At 42.8% G+C, this 14,927-nt stretch overlaps 2 protein-coding genes across 4 annotated transcripts in view; one reads left to right on the top strand and one right to left on the bottom strand.

Annotated features, from left to right (window-relative positions):
• The window catches only part of SMC2 (structural maintenance of chromosomes 2), a 32,559-nt gene extending 28,037 nt beyond the window's left edge, over positions 1-4,522 (top strand). The window contains exons 23-25 of the mRNA XM_054033226.1: positions 962-1,122; positions 2,088-2,235; positions 3,518-4,522. Coding sequence (XP_053889201.1) covers positions 962-1,122; positions 2,088-2,235; positions 3,518-3,706 — 498 coding nt within the window. The 3' untranslated portion in view covers positions 3,707-4,522. The remainder of the gene's footprint in view (positions 1-961; positions 1,123-2,087; positions 2,236-3,517) is intronic.
• A 3,652-nt stretch (positions 4,523-8,174) lies between these two features.
• ECPAS (Ecm29 proteasome adaptor and scaffold) overlaps positions 8,175-14,927 on the bottom strand; it is an 87,523-nt gene continuing 80,770 nt past the window's right edge. For all 3 annotated transcript variants that reach the window (XM_054031501.1, XM_054031498.1, XM_054031500.1), the window contains exons 48-49: positions 12,062-12,133; positions 8,175-11,036 (exon numbers count right to left, since the gene is read on the bottom strand). In XM_054031501.1, the coding sequence (XP_053887476.1) occupies positions 10,897-11,036; positions 12,062-12,133 (212 nt within the window). In that variant the 3' untranslated portion in view covers positions 8,175-10,896. The remainder of the gene's footprint in view (positions 11,037-12,061; positions 12,134-14,927) is intronic.

The following is a 14,927-nucleotide window of genomic DNA, read 5'->3' as shown; positions in this document are numbered from 1 at the left end:
CAAATGTAAACTATTGCTGCATATATTTAAGGTATCACCAACAAAAGACAAAACAGTGGTGGTACTTGACATCTATTAGAAATTACATAATTATTTTTTTTAATATAGTGCCATAGGTGTGCAGAAGTACACAGTAACTTTGCCTGGGAAATAAAGGCACAGTCCCAACCCTGAGCATTTCAATATAGGCTATGATTTTGAAGACTACGTCAAATATTTTCCCATTACTGTTTAACAAAGGGAGTTAAGTAGGGGGCTGCATATGTGTGTGTCCAAAGAGGAGTTTGCTATTTTTAATAGCACCTTTCATCCAGATGAAATCCCAAAGCATTTTATCACCTGACATACTAACTACTGAAATGCAACCAAATGTGTTTAACTTCCTCGTTGGAATCATTAAAGAAAACGGTACCCAAACTTTTCAGGGTTACGTCCCCCTTTCTCCTGTCTGCCTGTCCCTCAATTCTCACCCCCCCCCCCCGGGCCAGGATCGGGACCACGGCTTCGGGGGGGACTGGACGCAGACAGGAGTAAGGGGGCTGAGGCTGGGATCAGCTGGGGGCAGGGGCCGAAGTTGGGCCAGGACCAGGAGCAGAGCTGGGTGGTGCTCCCTCCATGCCCCCTCCCCCCCGTGGGGGCTGGCCCAGGTCCCAGCTGCAACCCCCCAAAACAGTGCTTTGCGCCCCCTGGGGTGCGCCCCACAGTTTGGGGACCTCTGATCTAGACCATGTTTTTGTCTTGAATTATGGAACAAAGAAAGGATTCTGTACAGTCTGTCTTCTCACCATTTAGCACATGCTAATCTTCCGTTGGACATCCAATTCCATTGGGTTAAAAGAAACTGACTCCAAGAGGCAGAAATGAAGTGTTTGTTAATAATGCTATTTGTTAGTTTAAGTATACAGCAATTGTTCATGATTCAAAGGCCTTTAGAAAATATTTGTGGTGGTCTGATTTGTAGGTGAACAAAGACTTCGGTTCAATTTTCTCTACTCTTCTACCTGGGGCCAATGCTATGCTGGCAGCCCCTGAGGGGCAAACTGCCTTAGATGGTTTGGAATTCAAGGTTGCCTTAGGAAATACCTGGAAGGAAAATTTAACAGAACTTAGTGGAGGTCAAAGGTTGGTGTGATGCTTTTGTTTTCCTTTTCCTTTGTTGTCCTCTTTTTTCCCCCAGAGGTAGATTGTTTTGCTTTCCTTAAATAAAATACACATGTATTTACCAATTCACATTTTAACATCCAGAGCATAGAACATAAAGTACTGAGCTAACTTTTATGTATCTACATAATGGAAACATTCAAAAATAAAGAGAAATTTAAATCATAGATGAGTACACTGCTTTTCACAGCTATTAAGATAAACCGTGCTTCTGCAGAGAAGTGGCATAAGTGAAATTACAGGAGAGTTGCAATAACTAAAAATAATGGATCGTATTGAGGAATGTGTAGTACTAGTCCCATGTTTAATTTGTAGTCTCTGGCTCCTAGATACAGTGTGTTCCTCCTCTGGTTCAAAAGAAGTGCCACCATGGCACTGAAAGCTCTCTACCCTTCTAGCATATTAAAGAGGGGGAGTAAGTTACTGTGAAGAGAATACCATTCTCTCTGCCAGAAGCTATGCAGTGTCTTTTAAAGGTGGCTCTGGAAAGTGGAGGACTAGAAGACAGTTGTTGGGAGCGTGGGGAAGGAAGCAGAGGACTCTCTTGAGGGGAAGGGAGAGAATCATCCAGAATAGCTACTGGCCAACATAGCAACAATGTAGACCAATGAAAATGTAGCAAAACTCACAATTGGAAATGAGTAAAACAGCAGCATGAACTTCAAAGTAACAATCCAACCAGTCAGACTTTGAAAGGTTATTTTATATCTTTCATTACGATTTGGGCAGAAATTTGAGTTTCAGTTAAATACCAAACCATGGTATTAGCTATCTGTCCTACTGCTCCAGAGCTTCTAGTGTCTGTCTACACTCACAGAATGTCCTTGCTGCAGCACAGCTGTGCTTTGGTGGAGCAGCCAAAGGGGGGAAAGAATATTTTTTCCCCTGTGGCTTATAAAGAATTAACTGTCTTTGGTCTGTTTTAGATCTTTGGTGGCTTTGTCCCTGATCTTAGCCATGCTTCTCTTCAAACCTGCTCCAATTTACATCTTAGATGAAGTGGATGCAGCCCTTGATCTTTCTCACACGCAGAACATTGGACAGATGCTTCGCACTCACTTCAGACATTCCCAGGTATGATCTTGCAAATATCTATATGTGGTGGTCTGTTTGTGTAGTTCATTACTCTCCAAGAGTGTGAGCATATACAACTGGGGAAGCGTAAGTGCTTAGAAATTCTGTATTCATGAGGCCTAAAACACAGAGGTCACAGTGATTATTCTGCAAACTGTGAAACATTTTTATGGAGTCCTGTTCTAGTCGTCCTCTCACCTTCTAGTGTAAAACTCATTACTTTCCTCATTTGTTTTTCTTGGTAACCAACTGCTGTAACCAACAGAACTGGTACATAGTAGCAAATGGGAAGGGCTCTGTCCGTGAATTAATCCATCTATTAAGATAAGGTCCACACTTTTTTTTAAGAGGTTTGAGGACTCCCGCCTTAGAAGTATAACTTCTATTCTTCTATTTTGGGCCCTTATGAAGTGTGCCAGGAATCAGTGGAGAGAATGTTCATATCACTCCAACTTGGGCAGGAAAACGTATAGAGCTGGAGGAGTTTGTTCTTCAGGTGATCCTGTGTGTTCATGTGGTAGAACTGAAGGGTCGTTTATAGGCAAATCGCACACAATCTGAAACAGAATCAGTATGGATTTGACATACCTCACCCCAACTTCCCAGTCTGGTCTCTGTCTTTCTACTGTTATTGAGACTAGATTCTCACCTGCACAAATTTGAGAGCTCTGAACATGCTACGTGTACTATCTGTATCCGTGAAGTGTTCTTTGCCTAGGGCTAAGAAAAGTGCTTCTGTGAAACAAATGGACTAGACCCACCCATGCAAAGTGGGAAGGACTGAAGAAGAGAGAACTATCTTCTGGCTGTCACAAGGGAGAGTAAAGTGCCCTTCCCAACTATGAGGGAGGAGGCTCACCTCATATCTGTCAGTGACAGGTTGTTTGTTCATGGTTTGATCTGAAATGAAGGGGCCTTGTTCAGCATCAGGGACTTAATTTGGGACGGCCAAATACATGGGGCTTACCTTATTTTTTTTTTGCCCAACCAAAAGATCCCAACCCTAGAACTGGGCTTATATCTTGTCTCTGTGGTTTGGGCAGGGGAGGTTTCTATTTTGCTATGGTTTCAGGTGACCTATTCAGAACGTTCCTGGAGAACTAGTGCCCAGGACAATAGCCAATTAGGATAAATGGAGCAGTGTATCTAAACTGTTGCTTTTAGACTTTCCATACCTATATGACTTTATGAAAGCTTTATCAATCTTAATTTTAAAATCTCTATTGTCCTTTTACGTTCAGATTATGGTTTTCATGCTGTGGAAACATTTTTCTTTCTTTAGTTCATTGTGGTATCCTTGAAGGATGGGATGTTCAACAATGCAAATGTCCTCTATAAGACCAAGTTTGTAGATGGTGTATCCACTGTGGCAAGATATACTCAGGCACAGAATGGAAGTAATGTATCTGCACAGCAAAAAGCTGACAAGGCAAAACAGAAGAATAGACCCAGACCCTATGTGGATGCTTGAAGAGCAAACTTCCACCTGCAGCACTTTCTGTTGGAATGTCCTGTGTTTCTTGTCTTTACGTTGAAGAGACTGGAAATGCCATTATAAAAACACATTACTAAATGGCCAACTTAAAAAACCAACAAAACCCTGAAGTTAGCATGAGGGAGTCAGTGAATACTCTGGCCAGTTTTATTCTATATATTCTCTAATTGTAATTCATGTTTAAAATTCTCATTATACTTGGTTTTCTAAAGAGAAATCTGGACTAAATAGCCACTCACTTTTATCTTTCCATTTGTTCATTTCTAGACATGTCCTCTGTTTTATCCTACATACCTTCCTTTTTTGTTTTCATACCTGAATTTCTAACTCTGTCCTCTCCACTCAGGCAAAGCATTGCCACTGTATTGGCTGAAGCCAGGCCAACCATGAACAACTGCTACTTCTATTATGTCCCACTCACAATTCAATGTTTTCCTCCATTTTTAAAATCTGCTTTTTTCTTTCTATCATGATTCCTTAAAAAGGAGAAACGGGTTCTTGTATTCTGACATGTAAATGTGTGTGAAATTTCAGTAAGGTAGGGGAATAGGGACTACTTAATTGAGTTCTTAAATCTTGTATCAAAAAGCAATTGAAAATACTTGTGAGAGAAGCTTGATTGCTAAAGAATACAACATAAAAATGAAATGCTAATGTTTATACTGCTGACTTTTTCAAAAAGCAAAACAGGAAAGGTGACTTCTTATCCTTCTAAACTATAACTTTGGTACAGTTGCTAAAATTGCCATGTTAATATTTTAATTTGCTTGTCTTGTCAATAAATGATTTTAGCTCAAACATGAAGCCTAACTTCACTTTTGGTTTCTTTTCTCACCTTGTAGGTAACCACTTAACAGAGTGGCATGTGACTATGCTTGGGCAAGTTTTAAATAAGCTTGAAGTACGTTACTCCGACTAGTCTTGGGGTTGGTTATGTAGTTCATAACATCAGTGTTTAACTAGTTGAATTAAACAAGAACAAAGGGAAAGATACTCTGCAGGAATCGTTTGATTCTGGATCAAACGTTTAAGGTATCTTGCTGGCTTTCCTCAGAATTCTTCAGATGGCAAACTACTGCTCAAAAGAGGGGTTCCCTCCGTCAAAACTTACCTGGAGCTTTGCCAGGGAGGCATAAGACCTACTGGTTTTCTTCTAAGTCCCTTAAAGTTGTTTCTGGAGCTTTCAGCTGTGTGTGTAGATGCTAGATCTGGAAAGGAGATCAGTAGATTTGTTCCCTTGCAATGGACACAGAACAGCGAAAAACCAGATGCTCCACTGTATCAATCCCAGCGGTGATTCCTTTTAACTGGATATGCTGTCAATATGCAGTGCATCTTCAGCAGGGCAGGACCAAGTTTTGAACTGTTTTTTTTTGTTTTTTTTTTTTCATTTGCTCTTCCTGAAATCCCAGTCCACCTCTTGTTGGGCACTAATCTGGTTTTCCAATAGTTCCATTTTACTGATCACTGTTTTATTTAGTCAGTGGAGTTTTAGAAATGCATTGTTTTTCCCCACATGAGCTACAATCGAAGTCTGCCTATGAGTTGCTTCCTTGTCATAGCAGCTTTCTAGGCTCATAACAATGTGTCCTAGTTGACTGTCTGGAGCACCTGTGGCCAAAGGGTACTTCCAATGGTAATTTGGCTCTGCTTCTACCAAGTTACTGATGGAGCTTAGTCATCTGGTATTATGATCTGACCATGAGCTGCTCCTCAGAAATAAAATGAGTAGCTCCCAGTTACATGCATGTAGAAAAGAACCCTCACCTGCATCTACTAAGCCTGTTTCTGGCCAGGTCAATGTGCACCAGCTCAGTTCTACAGCAGGGGCTGATTAATTTTTTTTGCATGGTACAAACCATTACTAGCCTCAGCTACCTCATCTCCCTTAAACTAATCCTTCATTTGCCACAATACAGATTTCCCCCACTCGTTTTCAGTGTTCGGTGCAGTGTGGAGGGTAACACGTAAGGCATACAGAGTTCTCAATGAAAGGAATAGGAAAGGAATTGTTTGTAATGCTTAAAGAGCTAGAACTAGAAGTTGATTGACATTGAACAAAGTCACTGTCTACTAGCATGGCAAAGGAAGCAGGAGACGTCTCATTGCTTGGATCATTGAAGACAAGAAGCAGCCCCTGGAGCGAGTAAGGAGTAATTCTGCACTAGCTGGCACAGTAAAAAGACCTGTCATCTTGTTTCTTTGAAAGTTAGAAATTCGAGAACCAGCTACCAAGCAGCGATTTAGGTGCTGTGATACTGCTGTTGGCACTTGCTGGAGATATGGGAGACCAGGGTTCAATTCCCCCTTCTCTGCCAGATGGGGAGAAAGTATTTGAAGAGGTGGCTCTCAGTGTGGGCCAACCACTGAGCTATGGGATGATCTGATGTAGGGCTCCCTCACCCTCTCCTGTGGAAGCAGTTTCATTCTGGCTAACCTATTCTGGGTCCCTTTTTAAGACAGAATGAACTAAATACCACTTCAGTTTGCCATGTTGGTTTCTCAAGCAGGATAGCTCTTTAGAACTTGTCATACACAAATTGTATCTTACAGTAATGAGTGATATAATTACTAAGGCTGTCAAGTAATTAAAAAAATTAATCACAATTCATTGCCCTGTCAGAGTAATAGAATACAATTTATTCAAATATGTTTTCTACATTTTCAAATATTGATTTCAATTACAACACAGAATACAAAGTATTCAGTGCTCATTTTATATTTAATTTTTGATTACAAGTATTTTTCAATTCACCTCATTCACGTACTGTAGTGCAAGCTCTTTATTGTGAAAGTTGAACTGACAAATGTAGAATTATGGACAAAAACACCTGCATTTAAAAATACAATGTAACATTTTAGAGCCTGCAAGTCTACTCAGTCCTACTGCTTGTTCAGCTAATCGGTTAGAGTAGGAAAACAAGTTTGTTTACATTTGCAGGAGATAATGCTGCCTGCTTCTTGTTTACAATGTCACCTGAAAGTGAGAACAGGCGTTCTCATGGCACTGTTGTAGCTGGCATCGCAAGATATTTATGTGCCAGATTTGCTAAAGATTCATATGTCCCTTCATGCTTCAACCACCATTCCAGAACACATGCGGCCATGCTGATGACAGGTTCTGCTTGATAACGAGCCAAAGCAATACGGACCGATGCATGTTTGTTTTCATAATTGGAGTCAGATGCCACCAGCAGAATGCTGATTTAATTTTTTGGTGGTGTGGGTTCTGCATTGCAGTGTTGCTATTTTAAGACTTCTGAAAGCAAGCTCCACACCTCATCCCTCTCAGATTTTGGAAGGCACTGCAGGTTCTTAAACCTTGAATTGAGTGTTGTAGCTATCTTTAGAAATCTCACATTGGTACCTGCTTTGTGTTTTGTCAAATCTGCAGTGAAAGTGTTCTTAAAATGCTAAAACAGGAAATGGATGGCAGAATGTGGGTAAAACAGAGCAGGGGATGTACAATTCTCCCCCAACAAGTTCAGTGAGAAAGTCAATTAATGCTTATTTTTTTTAATGAGTGTCATGAGCATGGAACCATGCTCTCTGGAATGATGGCTGAAGCATGAAGGGGTATACCAATGTTTAGCATGTCTGGCATGTAAATACCTTGCAACGCCGGCTACAAAAGTGCCATATGAATGCCTCTTCTCACTTTCAGGTGACATTGTAAATAAGTAGGCAGCATTATCTCTCATAAATGGAAGCAATTCACTGAACAAGAAGTAGGACTGAGTGGACTTGTAGGCTCTGAAGTTTTATATTTTGTTTTTGAGTGCAGTCATGTAACAAAAAAATCTACACTTGTAAGTTACACTTTCATGATAAAAAGATGGCACCACAGTACTTGTATCAGGTAAATAAAAAAATACTCTTATTTTTACAGTGCAAATATTTGTAAGCAAAAATCTACACTGACTTTAATTACAACACAGAATATGATATATATGAAAATGTAGAAAAACATCCAACATATTCTACACTGTATTTTTCAGGGAGGGGTTCCTGTGTATTTGGGTAGCTTTGATAAATAGTTCAAAAGGTGAGGGCTTTTTTTTTTTTTTTTTTTTTTTTTTAAACGTTGCTTATTATGCAACATTCAACATCACAGCCCAGTCCTGCCTTTGCTGACATCTATGCAACCCTACTGACCTCCACAGGCCAGAAATGCAGTCTATTCTAACTGGCAGTAACCCAGCTTGAGGGGCCATGGCTTGGAGCAAAGCCACTATTTGAAATAAAACCATTTTATATTATTTAGACTTTGGGAGTAGCTGAGAGATGAGACAGCAGCTTAAACTGCTCCTAAGGTGGGAGGAGGGAAGTTACCAGTCATGTATGACTAGTTCATAATATTAATGCCAGCTTTGAATGTTAGAAAGTGCTGGATAGGTTAAACTTTGACACATTAGTAGGGAAAAAATTACCAGTTGCTTCCAAGAACAGGTCATGCACCTTTATTTAATGTTACCTTTTTGGTAAGCGGGAGGGTTTTCTTTCAATCAGTCCATTTACATACTTCAACATCCACGTACAGATCACAATGAATTTGATGGAGACCTTGCAACATTAGAAAACTTTTCTTAATATACATCCATTTAAGCAACAGCTTGCAGGTTAGAATGAGTGCTAGTGTCAGACTTGCACGCCTCACTCTTGGTCTACAAAGCAGCAGCACAAGAAATGCCCATCTTGGGCAAAGTACAGTGTGTTTTACATAGTGCAATCACTTTCAGAGGAAAAACTCTAGGAAGGCCACATCTATTTTTTTTTTCCTGTCAAGTTTACAAATGAAAAGGGGGGTAGAAATCAGACCTTGGTTTAAATTCATATCAACTTCTGTGCAGGTAGGTTCTGTGTATAGGCACATGCTGTAGAAGAATTCTGAATCCGTACTTTTAATCATTAAAAACATATTGCTTTATGAGTCAGAGAGATTCTAATACACCATCTCCAGCTTCCCAGTAATCCTGGCCACAGTTGTCAATCCAGACATCAGTAGAATTTCTAGAACCTCTTCTTCTACGTACTATAAACCCCTAGCAGAAAAACATTTGTTACGGCAGCTAGCCCAGTTGCTCTAGCTAGGGCTACATAATCTTAGGTACTGCCTCCCAGTACGCACATCCCTGCTGAAATCAAGGGCTCAGCAACTGGGAGCGCTTGGTTTCCTGTAACTGTCTGTTGCTTTGAACTATATGAAAAATAATAAGTCAGACGAACAACAGCGACAGCAAAGCAACACGGGGAATTCTCATTCATACAAAAATGAGCTGTGGAAAGGTTTCATGGAAGGCAAGTTGTTTAAATGGTACCATCTTATACAAGTGAGTTGCCCAATAAGCTTTTAAAATTTACAAATGCGCTTGGTAATCCAAACAATGTAAACAAACAGCAGCTCCCTGCCACTAAGTCATAGATCAAATGTTTTAGCACCAGCTCTCAGCACCAAGGGATTGCCTAATGTGTGCTAATACAAGATGCATTAGAGCTTGATACAGAAGTGCCATAAAATGAAGAGTCTTACCCCAACATTGGCTGAAATTTTCTGATGAGATGGGTATGGACTGCACTGCCCCTCCCCCTAGGTACAACATCAGACTAGTAAGCTAGTTCAATGCTTTTCCAATGTACGTGAAATAGCACAGACCTGAGGGAAAGGTAGGTACTGAACACTCAATCCTGAATATGCCAGCAACACAGAGCAATGATGGTTGGCAAGGTTATTTGATAATCTACTGGGGGAGAGTCTTTAAGAAAACAACAAGTCTTTCTCTGCTGAAATCCATGGCTGTGAGGTTGCCAACGCTCATGATTTTATTCATACTCAGCAAAGCGATGAACTACCCACGCTAAGGTTACAGTGGTCATTTTACATTTCTAAAGCCTGTCGTCACAGCATCCAGGTTTACGCCTTTTGTCTAAGAAAGAGGGAGGATAGGGGAGCGTGGCCATTTAATCAAATAGAATTTTTACTCCATGTTAATGCAGATATGGTCTTTCTTATTAAGTGCAAATTAAAAGTATTTTCTAGAAACCAGTGTGAACTGGCGACTGATAGATGATATCCATTATTCAGTTTGTTACAAACATTGAGAAGTCTAAATTGTTACCGCTTTCCAAAGCAAGAACAGAGTTACAAACATGAAAAAAAGACTACTACTATAAAAATTTCCATCATGGCAAACTGAACACTCTGGAAAAACATTTTCTAGAAAAAGTTGGGGGGGGGGGGTGTCATTTTTTGCTGCAGTTAAGGAGTGTCATGCAAAACAACTTGGAGAAGAGCAGTGTTCCCCACCTGTCATTTCTTACAGATCCAAACCACCTCAGCCCCGGGCAGCTCATTAAAGTGCTCTTTCAGGTGCATACTTTTGGAGAAAATCATTGTTGTTTAAAATGTGGGAGGCAGGGATCCATTAGCTGTGAAGGGGGCATGGATTTGCTAAATCCACTCAAGTCAGAGATGGAGGAAATAAGTCAACAATATTCTGCCTTTCACATTTCACAAACACTGGGAGTGTGTGCCAGGGAGGACCAGACTGGGCTAGCAGTGAGCTGGGAGTTCTGGGATGAAATCTTGCCCCCAGTGAAATCAATGGGAATTCTGCCATTGATTTAAACATAGGCAGGATTTCAACCCTTGTTAATATAAATATTAGTTGCCCCCGATCTCCTGGAGAGACTTAAAGAATCACTAGTTGGGCACCAAGTATTAAACCGCCACAGGCAAGGTTCAGTGAAATGAAAACAAGCATTTAAACTTTCCAGAGCTGTTGGTTCTTCAGCTATCTTCAACAATTCTTTACGGGGCATTTGGGATCTAGGGTAAATTAAGTTACATCCTTTGCCTATTTTAAGAATCAAATGCTTCTTGCCCTTAATACTTCTTTTAGATCACACACCTATAAGTCTTTTAGGGCAGATCATTAGAGGTATTTACTGATACAACTATTTTTTTCCACAACTTCAAAGTTGTTTACTAACCAGCTGCTTAAAACAGTAAAAATACAGTTAATGGGGAACAGAATTTAAGGCATTTTTTATTTTGGCCAAGGAATGATGCATGCTACAGATTAAATCTTCATTTCCCCACTTGGTTTTCGGATCACACTGCACTTGTTTTTGTTTTACATGGCACTTTGCTGTTGGTGTTTTACAATTTAGTCAAGGTTTTCAAGTGTTTTCTTCAATAAAGATGCTTTCTCTTGTAGCTCAGGTCTGCTGTCCAATACCATGGTAGTAAGTGAGCCAATGAGGAGCGCTCTGCTTTCCAGTGGCAGGCTGTCCCATTGTTTAGACTCTGCGTGGATAAAAAGAGATAAACAGCTGCATTTTCAAATGAATACCAGAATGATGCAAAGTAACTAGGCCCCTGGACATCATGAAACAGGAACTGCTTCGAGTTCTACGCTTAATCCAAATCGCTATTCAGGGAGGAGATCCTGCAGGATTATCAACCATGTGGAGAAATTCAGCCGGCCTTACACAGATGCAAGTCCCACGGACTGGCACAAAGGAGCTGTGCCCACCAAGGCCTGGCTAAATGTGCTTCACAGTGCTCAGCATGAGGGAAAGAGGGGTTTGGGGGCATTTCTTTCTCACTTCATGATTGCGCCAAGTGAATCATGGAGCAACCAGAAAAAGGACTACACAGCCCTCTTCCACTAAAGGAGACGCACGGAGCTAGAGCAGGAACCTAAAGGCTCACAGGAGAAAGTTCACTAAATAAAGAGCAACTGCAGCCACGTAGGACACTTGAAGGAACACACCTGTTTAGGCCTTAAAGGGGATGGAACCCCAAACTGAGAGGCTAAATTCAGCACAGGTGTTACAAGAAGAGAAACACTTCCTGCATCAGCAAAACCTCCTCCAGCCCTCCAGGGGGCAGGCAGCATTTCCACTAATGCCAGCCATGGGGCAGCATAGAAGGGCCAGAGCACAATGCAGAATCTGGCACCGTGAGTCTGAGACAGAGCTGGAGAATGAACCTCGATATCCTGCCTCCCAGGAATGTGCTGTCTCCACCTAACTCTCCTGAACGGTTCTCACACCAAAGGGGGCAGACCTTGTATTCCCGACCTTAGATTCATCCACAGCTTCTCCACACCTAACTCAGAATTTCTCCCTCACGCTTTTCCTGCCTCCACCCCATGTCAGTGCTGCGCTGTCCTGCCAGGTGCGAAGTGCTACAGGCAGCTGGTGAACGTTGCTCCTAAATCACCCAGCAGAGTAAATGCAGAGCAACAGAAGGCATCGTCTCTCCGCCCTTCCAGGCCTTGGGGCCACACGCTGAGCTGGAGTCTCAAAGCAAACAAAGAACCTCACCTTTAAGTCTGGTAAGCAGCAGTTCTATCACAGACAACGCTTCTGTTCTGATAGACGTGTAGCTCCTATTTTCTATGGAGAAAGAATGCATTCCAATTTTCAAAGCCGAGTACATATCAGTGGCACAAATACAGCTTTAGCCATTTCTTTCCACAAAGTACTTAAGCTTTTGTAGCTCCAAACACTTCTGTCCATCATATGGCCAGCTCAGAAACCCTCCTGGACAGTCAGGTGTATTAGCAGTATGGAGTCTGCAATACACAGACTCCCCCACCATGTTAGAAAAGCATCATGCATAGCCTTCTGGTACAGGACCCCCAATGCAACCCTTCCATGGGTTAAAGAGGAATTGGAGGCTAACAAAGCTGGTGAAATTGCAGTACAGTCATATTCCTACATCGGAGCCCTTGAGAAAACGCTTTATGTAGAGGATCGCCTTTCAATCAACTTGTGGCTTGGCAATGCTTAAAATAATCATCCAGGTATTTCCTAAACAAATAGGATATTAGGTTATGTTATATGGACTTTCACCCAAAGCATGCAGCCAAAGTCACCAGAGACCAAGTTGTTTTCCTGTGACCATAACTTGCACAAGAGTTTCCACGGTCCTCAGCCCCTGGGGTGATATCCTTATCCCACTGGCCCCTTTAAGCCACATAAAAGGATGGAAGTGGCATAAAGGGGCCCTAAGAGCCCTATATCTGCCCAGGGGACGATTCCCCCAACACGGGCACTGCCGACAGCCTTAGGGCTCCTTCCTTGGCCATGGGGTAGGGTGCAGGAGGGGCATGTTTGGAGCATAGCAGGACTGGGAGGGCACAAACATGGCCTCTGTTGAGAGTCTGTGGTGCACTTTTTATCTCTGGTTTCTTTTTGCAGCCCATCATCTCCCACCATCCTGAGAGGTCTGGGGTGGGGCTGCTCCCCTTCACCCCGCAGGTCCCGGAAGTGCCTCACAACCGGGATGCAGCATGTGCTGGTCATGCCCCCTCCTCCCGCTTGCTGCCAGATCTCCTGCCTCTGCAGCAGCAAAGTGACAGTTCACTTACTCCTGTCCCTTTATTGTTTATTGCCCTTTTCAGGCAGTAGTGAGCCTTTTCTCCTTCCTTCTTCCTGGGTGAGTGTCTGTGCAGCTCCAGCCCCTGGAGCCTCCACTGCAACGCCTTCCGGCTGAGCCCCTTTGCCCCCTTACTGGCCTGGCACAAACGCCAGGCTAGACCCGAATGGTGCTCTGCACGTGACAGAGCCTTCCCAAGATCAGCAGAGGGCGAATTATGGCCAGCCTCCTCCTAGGCAGCCAACCCTAGCGCCCGCCTGGGAGTGAGGCTCTGAGTCAGACAGGCATGTTGGGACCCCTCCCCACAACTCCACCCAGAAAAGCCTGACCAGGAGACCTCGGGCAGAACAGGCTCTAAGGAGGACTTCATCCAGATGACCCAGGGGTACATCTGGGAATGGGCCTTGAGCACCCTCAGGGTTATATCCAGCCCCCCCCGTTTGAGTCAGAGCACCGTGATAATGAGATCCCGTCTCCTGCTCAAGAAGGATGGGATCCTGAAGGAGCACACTGCCAGGGAGAAACTTCTCCAGGGCTCTGCACAAAGCAAGTCACGTCTGGTCACTGTCTCCAGCAAAGCTCGCCAAAAAAGTCCACAAGGAATAAAAAGGTGGAGGAAAAAAGAACAAAATATTCCAGAAGAGAGACATCCTCTGAGTCAGACTCCTCCCCCTCTGCCGAGGAAGGAAAGCTTTCGGTCTCCAACTCCATGCAAGACTTGGAAAAAAATGCAACAATTTTTTTTCCACTGAGAAGTGTGCAAAAAGGTTGTGGCCACAGTTGAACCTGAGAAGGCTCCTGAGGGTAAGCCTCAAAGCAAATACCTTCCCTCCAAATCCTCCCCCAAGGCAGCAAGTCCCTTGCGCTCCTCCTTCAAAGACATAATCAGGGACAAGTCTGACACAGGTTAAATGTATCAGCGATCACGACTTCCGGTTCTATTAGCTGCAAGAACCAGAGAATGCTCTCGCTGAAGCCCAGTGCCACAATAACTTCCCTAGCTAGGGAAATGGTTATTCCTTAAGACCGAACGGACAGGAGAGTGGAAGCCATGATTTTTAGTGCTTGATTTTTAAGCTTAACTTCGTAACTTTGCTAGACATGAAAAATCCCAGACTGAATAGACACAGTGGATTTATGGCTTATTACAACAATCTCTAACTCACTAACCTACCCCACCCCCAGCTTCCTCCCCGCCCCCTTACGACTGGAGAACTATGTTAATGGGCCACTTTTCCTCGAATGGTCCCTTGAAATATGTATTAACTCCTTATGCTAAATAATCCGTTGCGCCTTGTATTTAGCTGTGACATTTCCCAGACCCGAAAGAGTGTGCTGTGTAAGGTCAAAAGTTTGTCTCTCCAACAGAAGTTGGTCCAATAAAAGATATTACCTCACCCACCTTGTCTCTCTAATATCTGGGACCAAGGTGGCTACAACAACACTGCATATGAGTTTTTATACAGCTTTGAAATGACTCATCTGATGGCAAGCAGCAAGAGGAGGCATGGCCAGCGCACACTGCATTGCAGCTCTGAACTGCCTCCAGGAACCGCAGAGGGCAGGGGAGCAACCCAGATATATTAGAATGATGGGAGATGCTGCCAGCAGAAAGGAAATTCTTGGGTAAGAAATTTTCCATCCTAGACAATGATCATGGATATACAGGGCCAAAATAGTCTCTGGTGTAACTCCACTGACTTTGAGGGAACTACACCAGAGATAAAGATGGGATATTGTTTCAGGTGCGAACTTGGCCTAGCTATCAAAAGTCTGAATGAAGAGACTGGGAAAATTATGTTTCATTCA

This window comes from Malaclemys terrapin, chromosome 6, assembly GCF_027887155.1.
Source record: "Malaclemys terrapin pileata isolate rMalTer1 chromosome 6, rMalTer1.hap1, whole genome shotgun sequence".
Classification (NCBI taxonomy): domain Eukaryota; kingdom Metazoa; phylum Chordata; order Testudines; family Emydidae; genus Malaclemys; species Malaclemys terrapin.
Note: the sequence above shows the minus strand (reverse complement) of the source record. Positions and strands in the feature narration are given on the sequence as shown.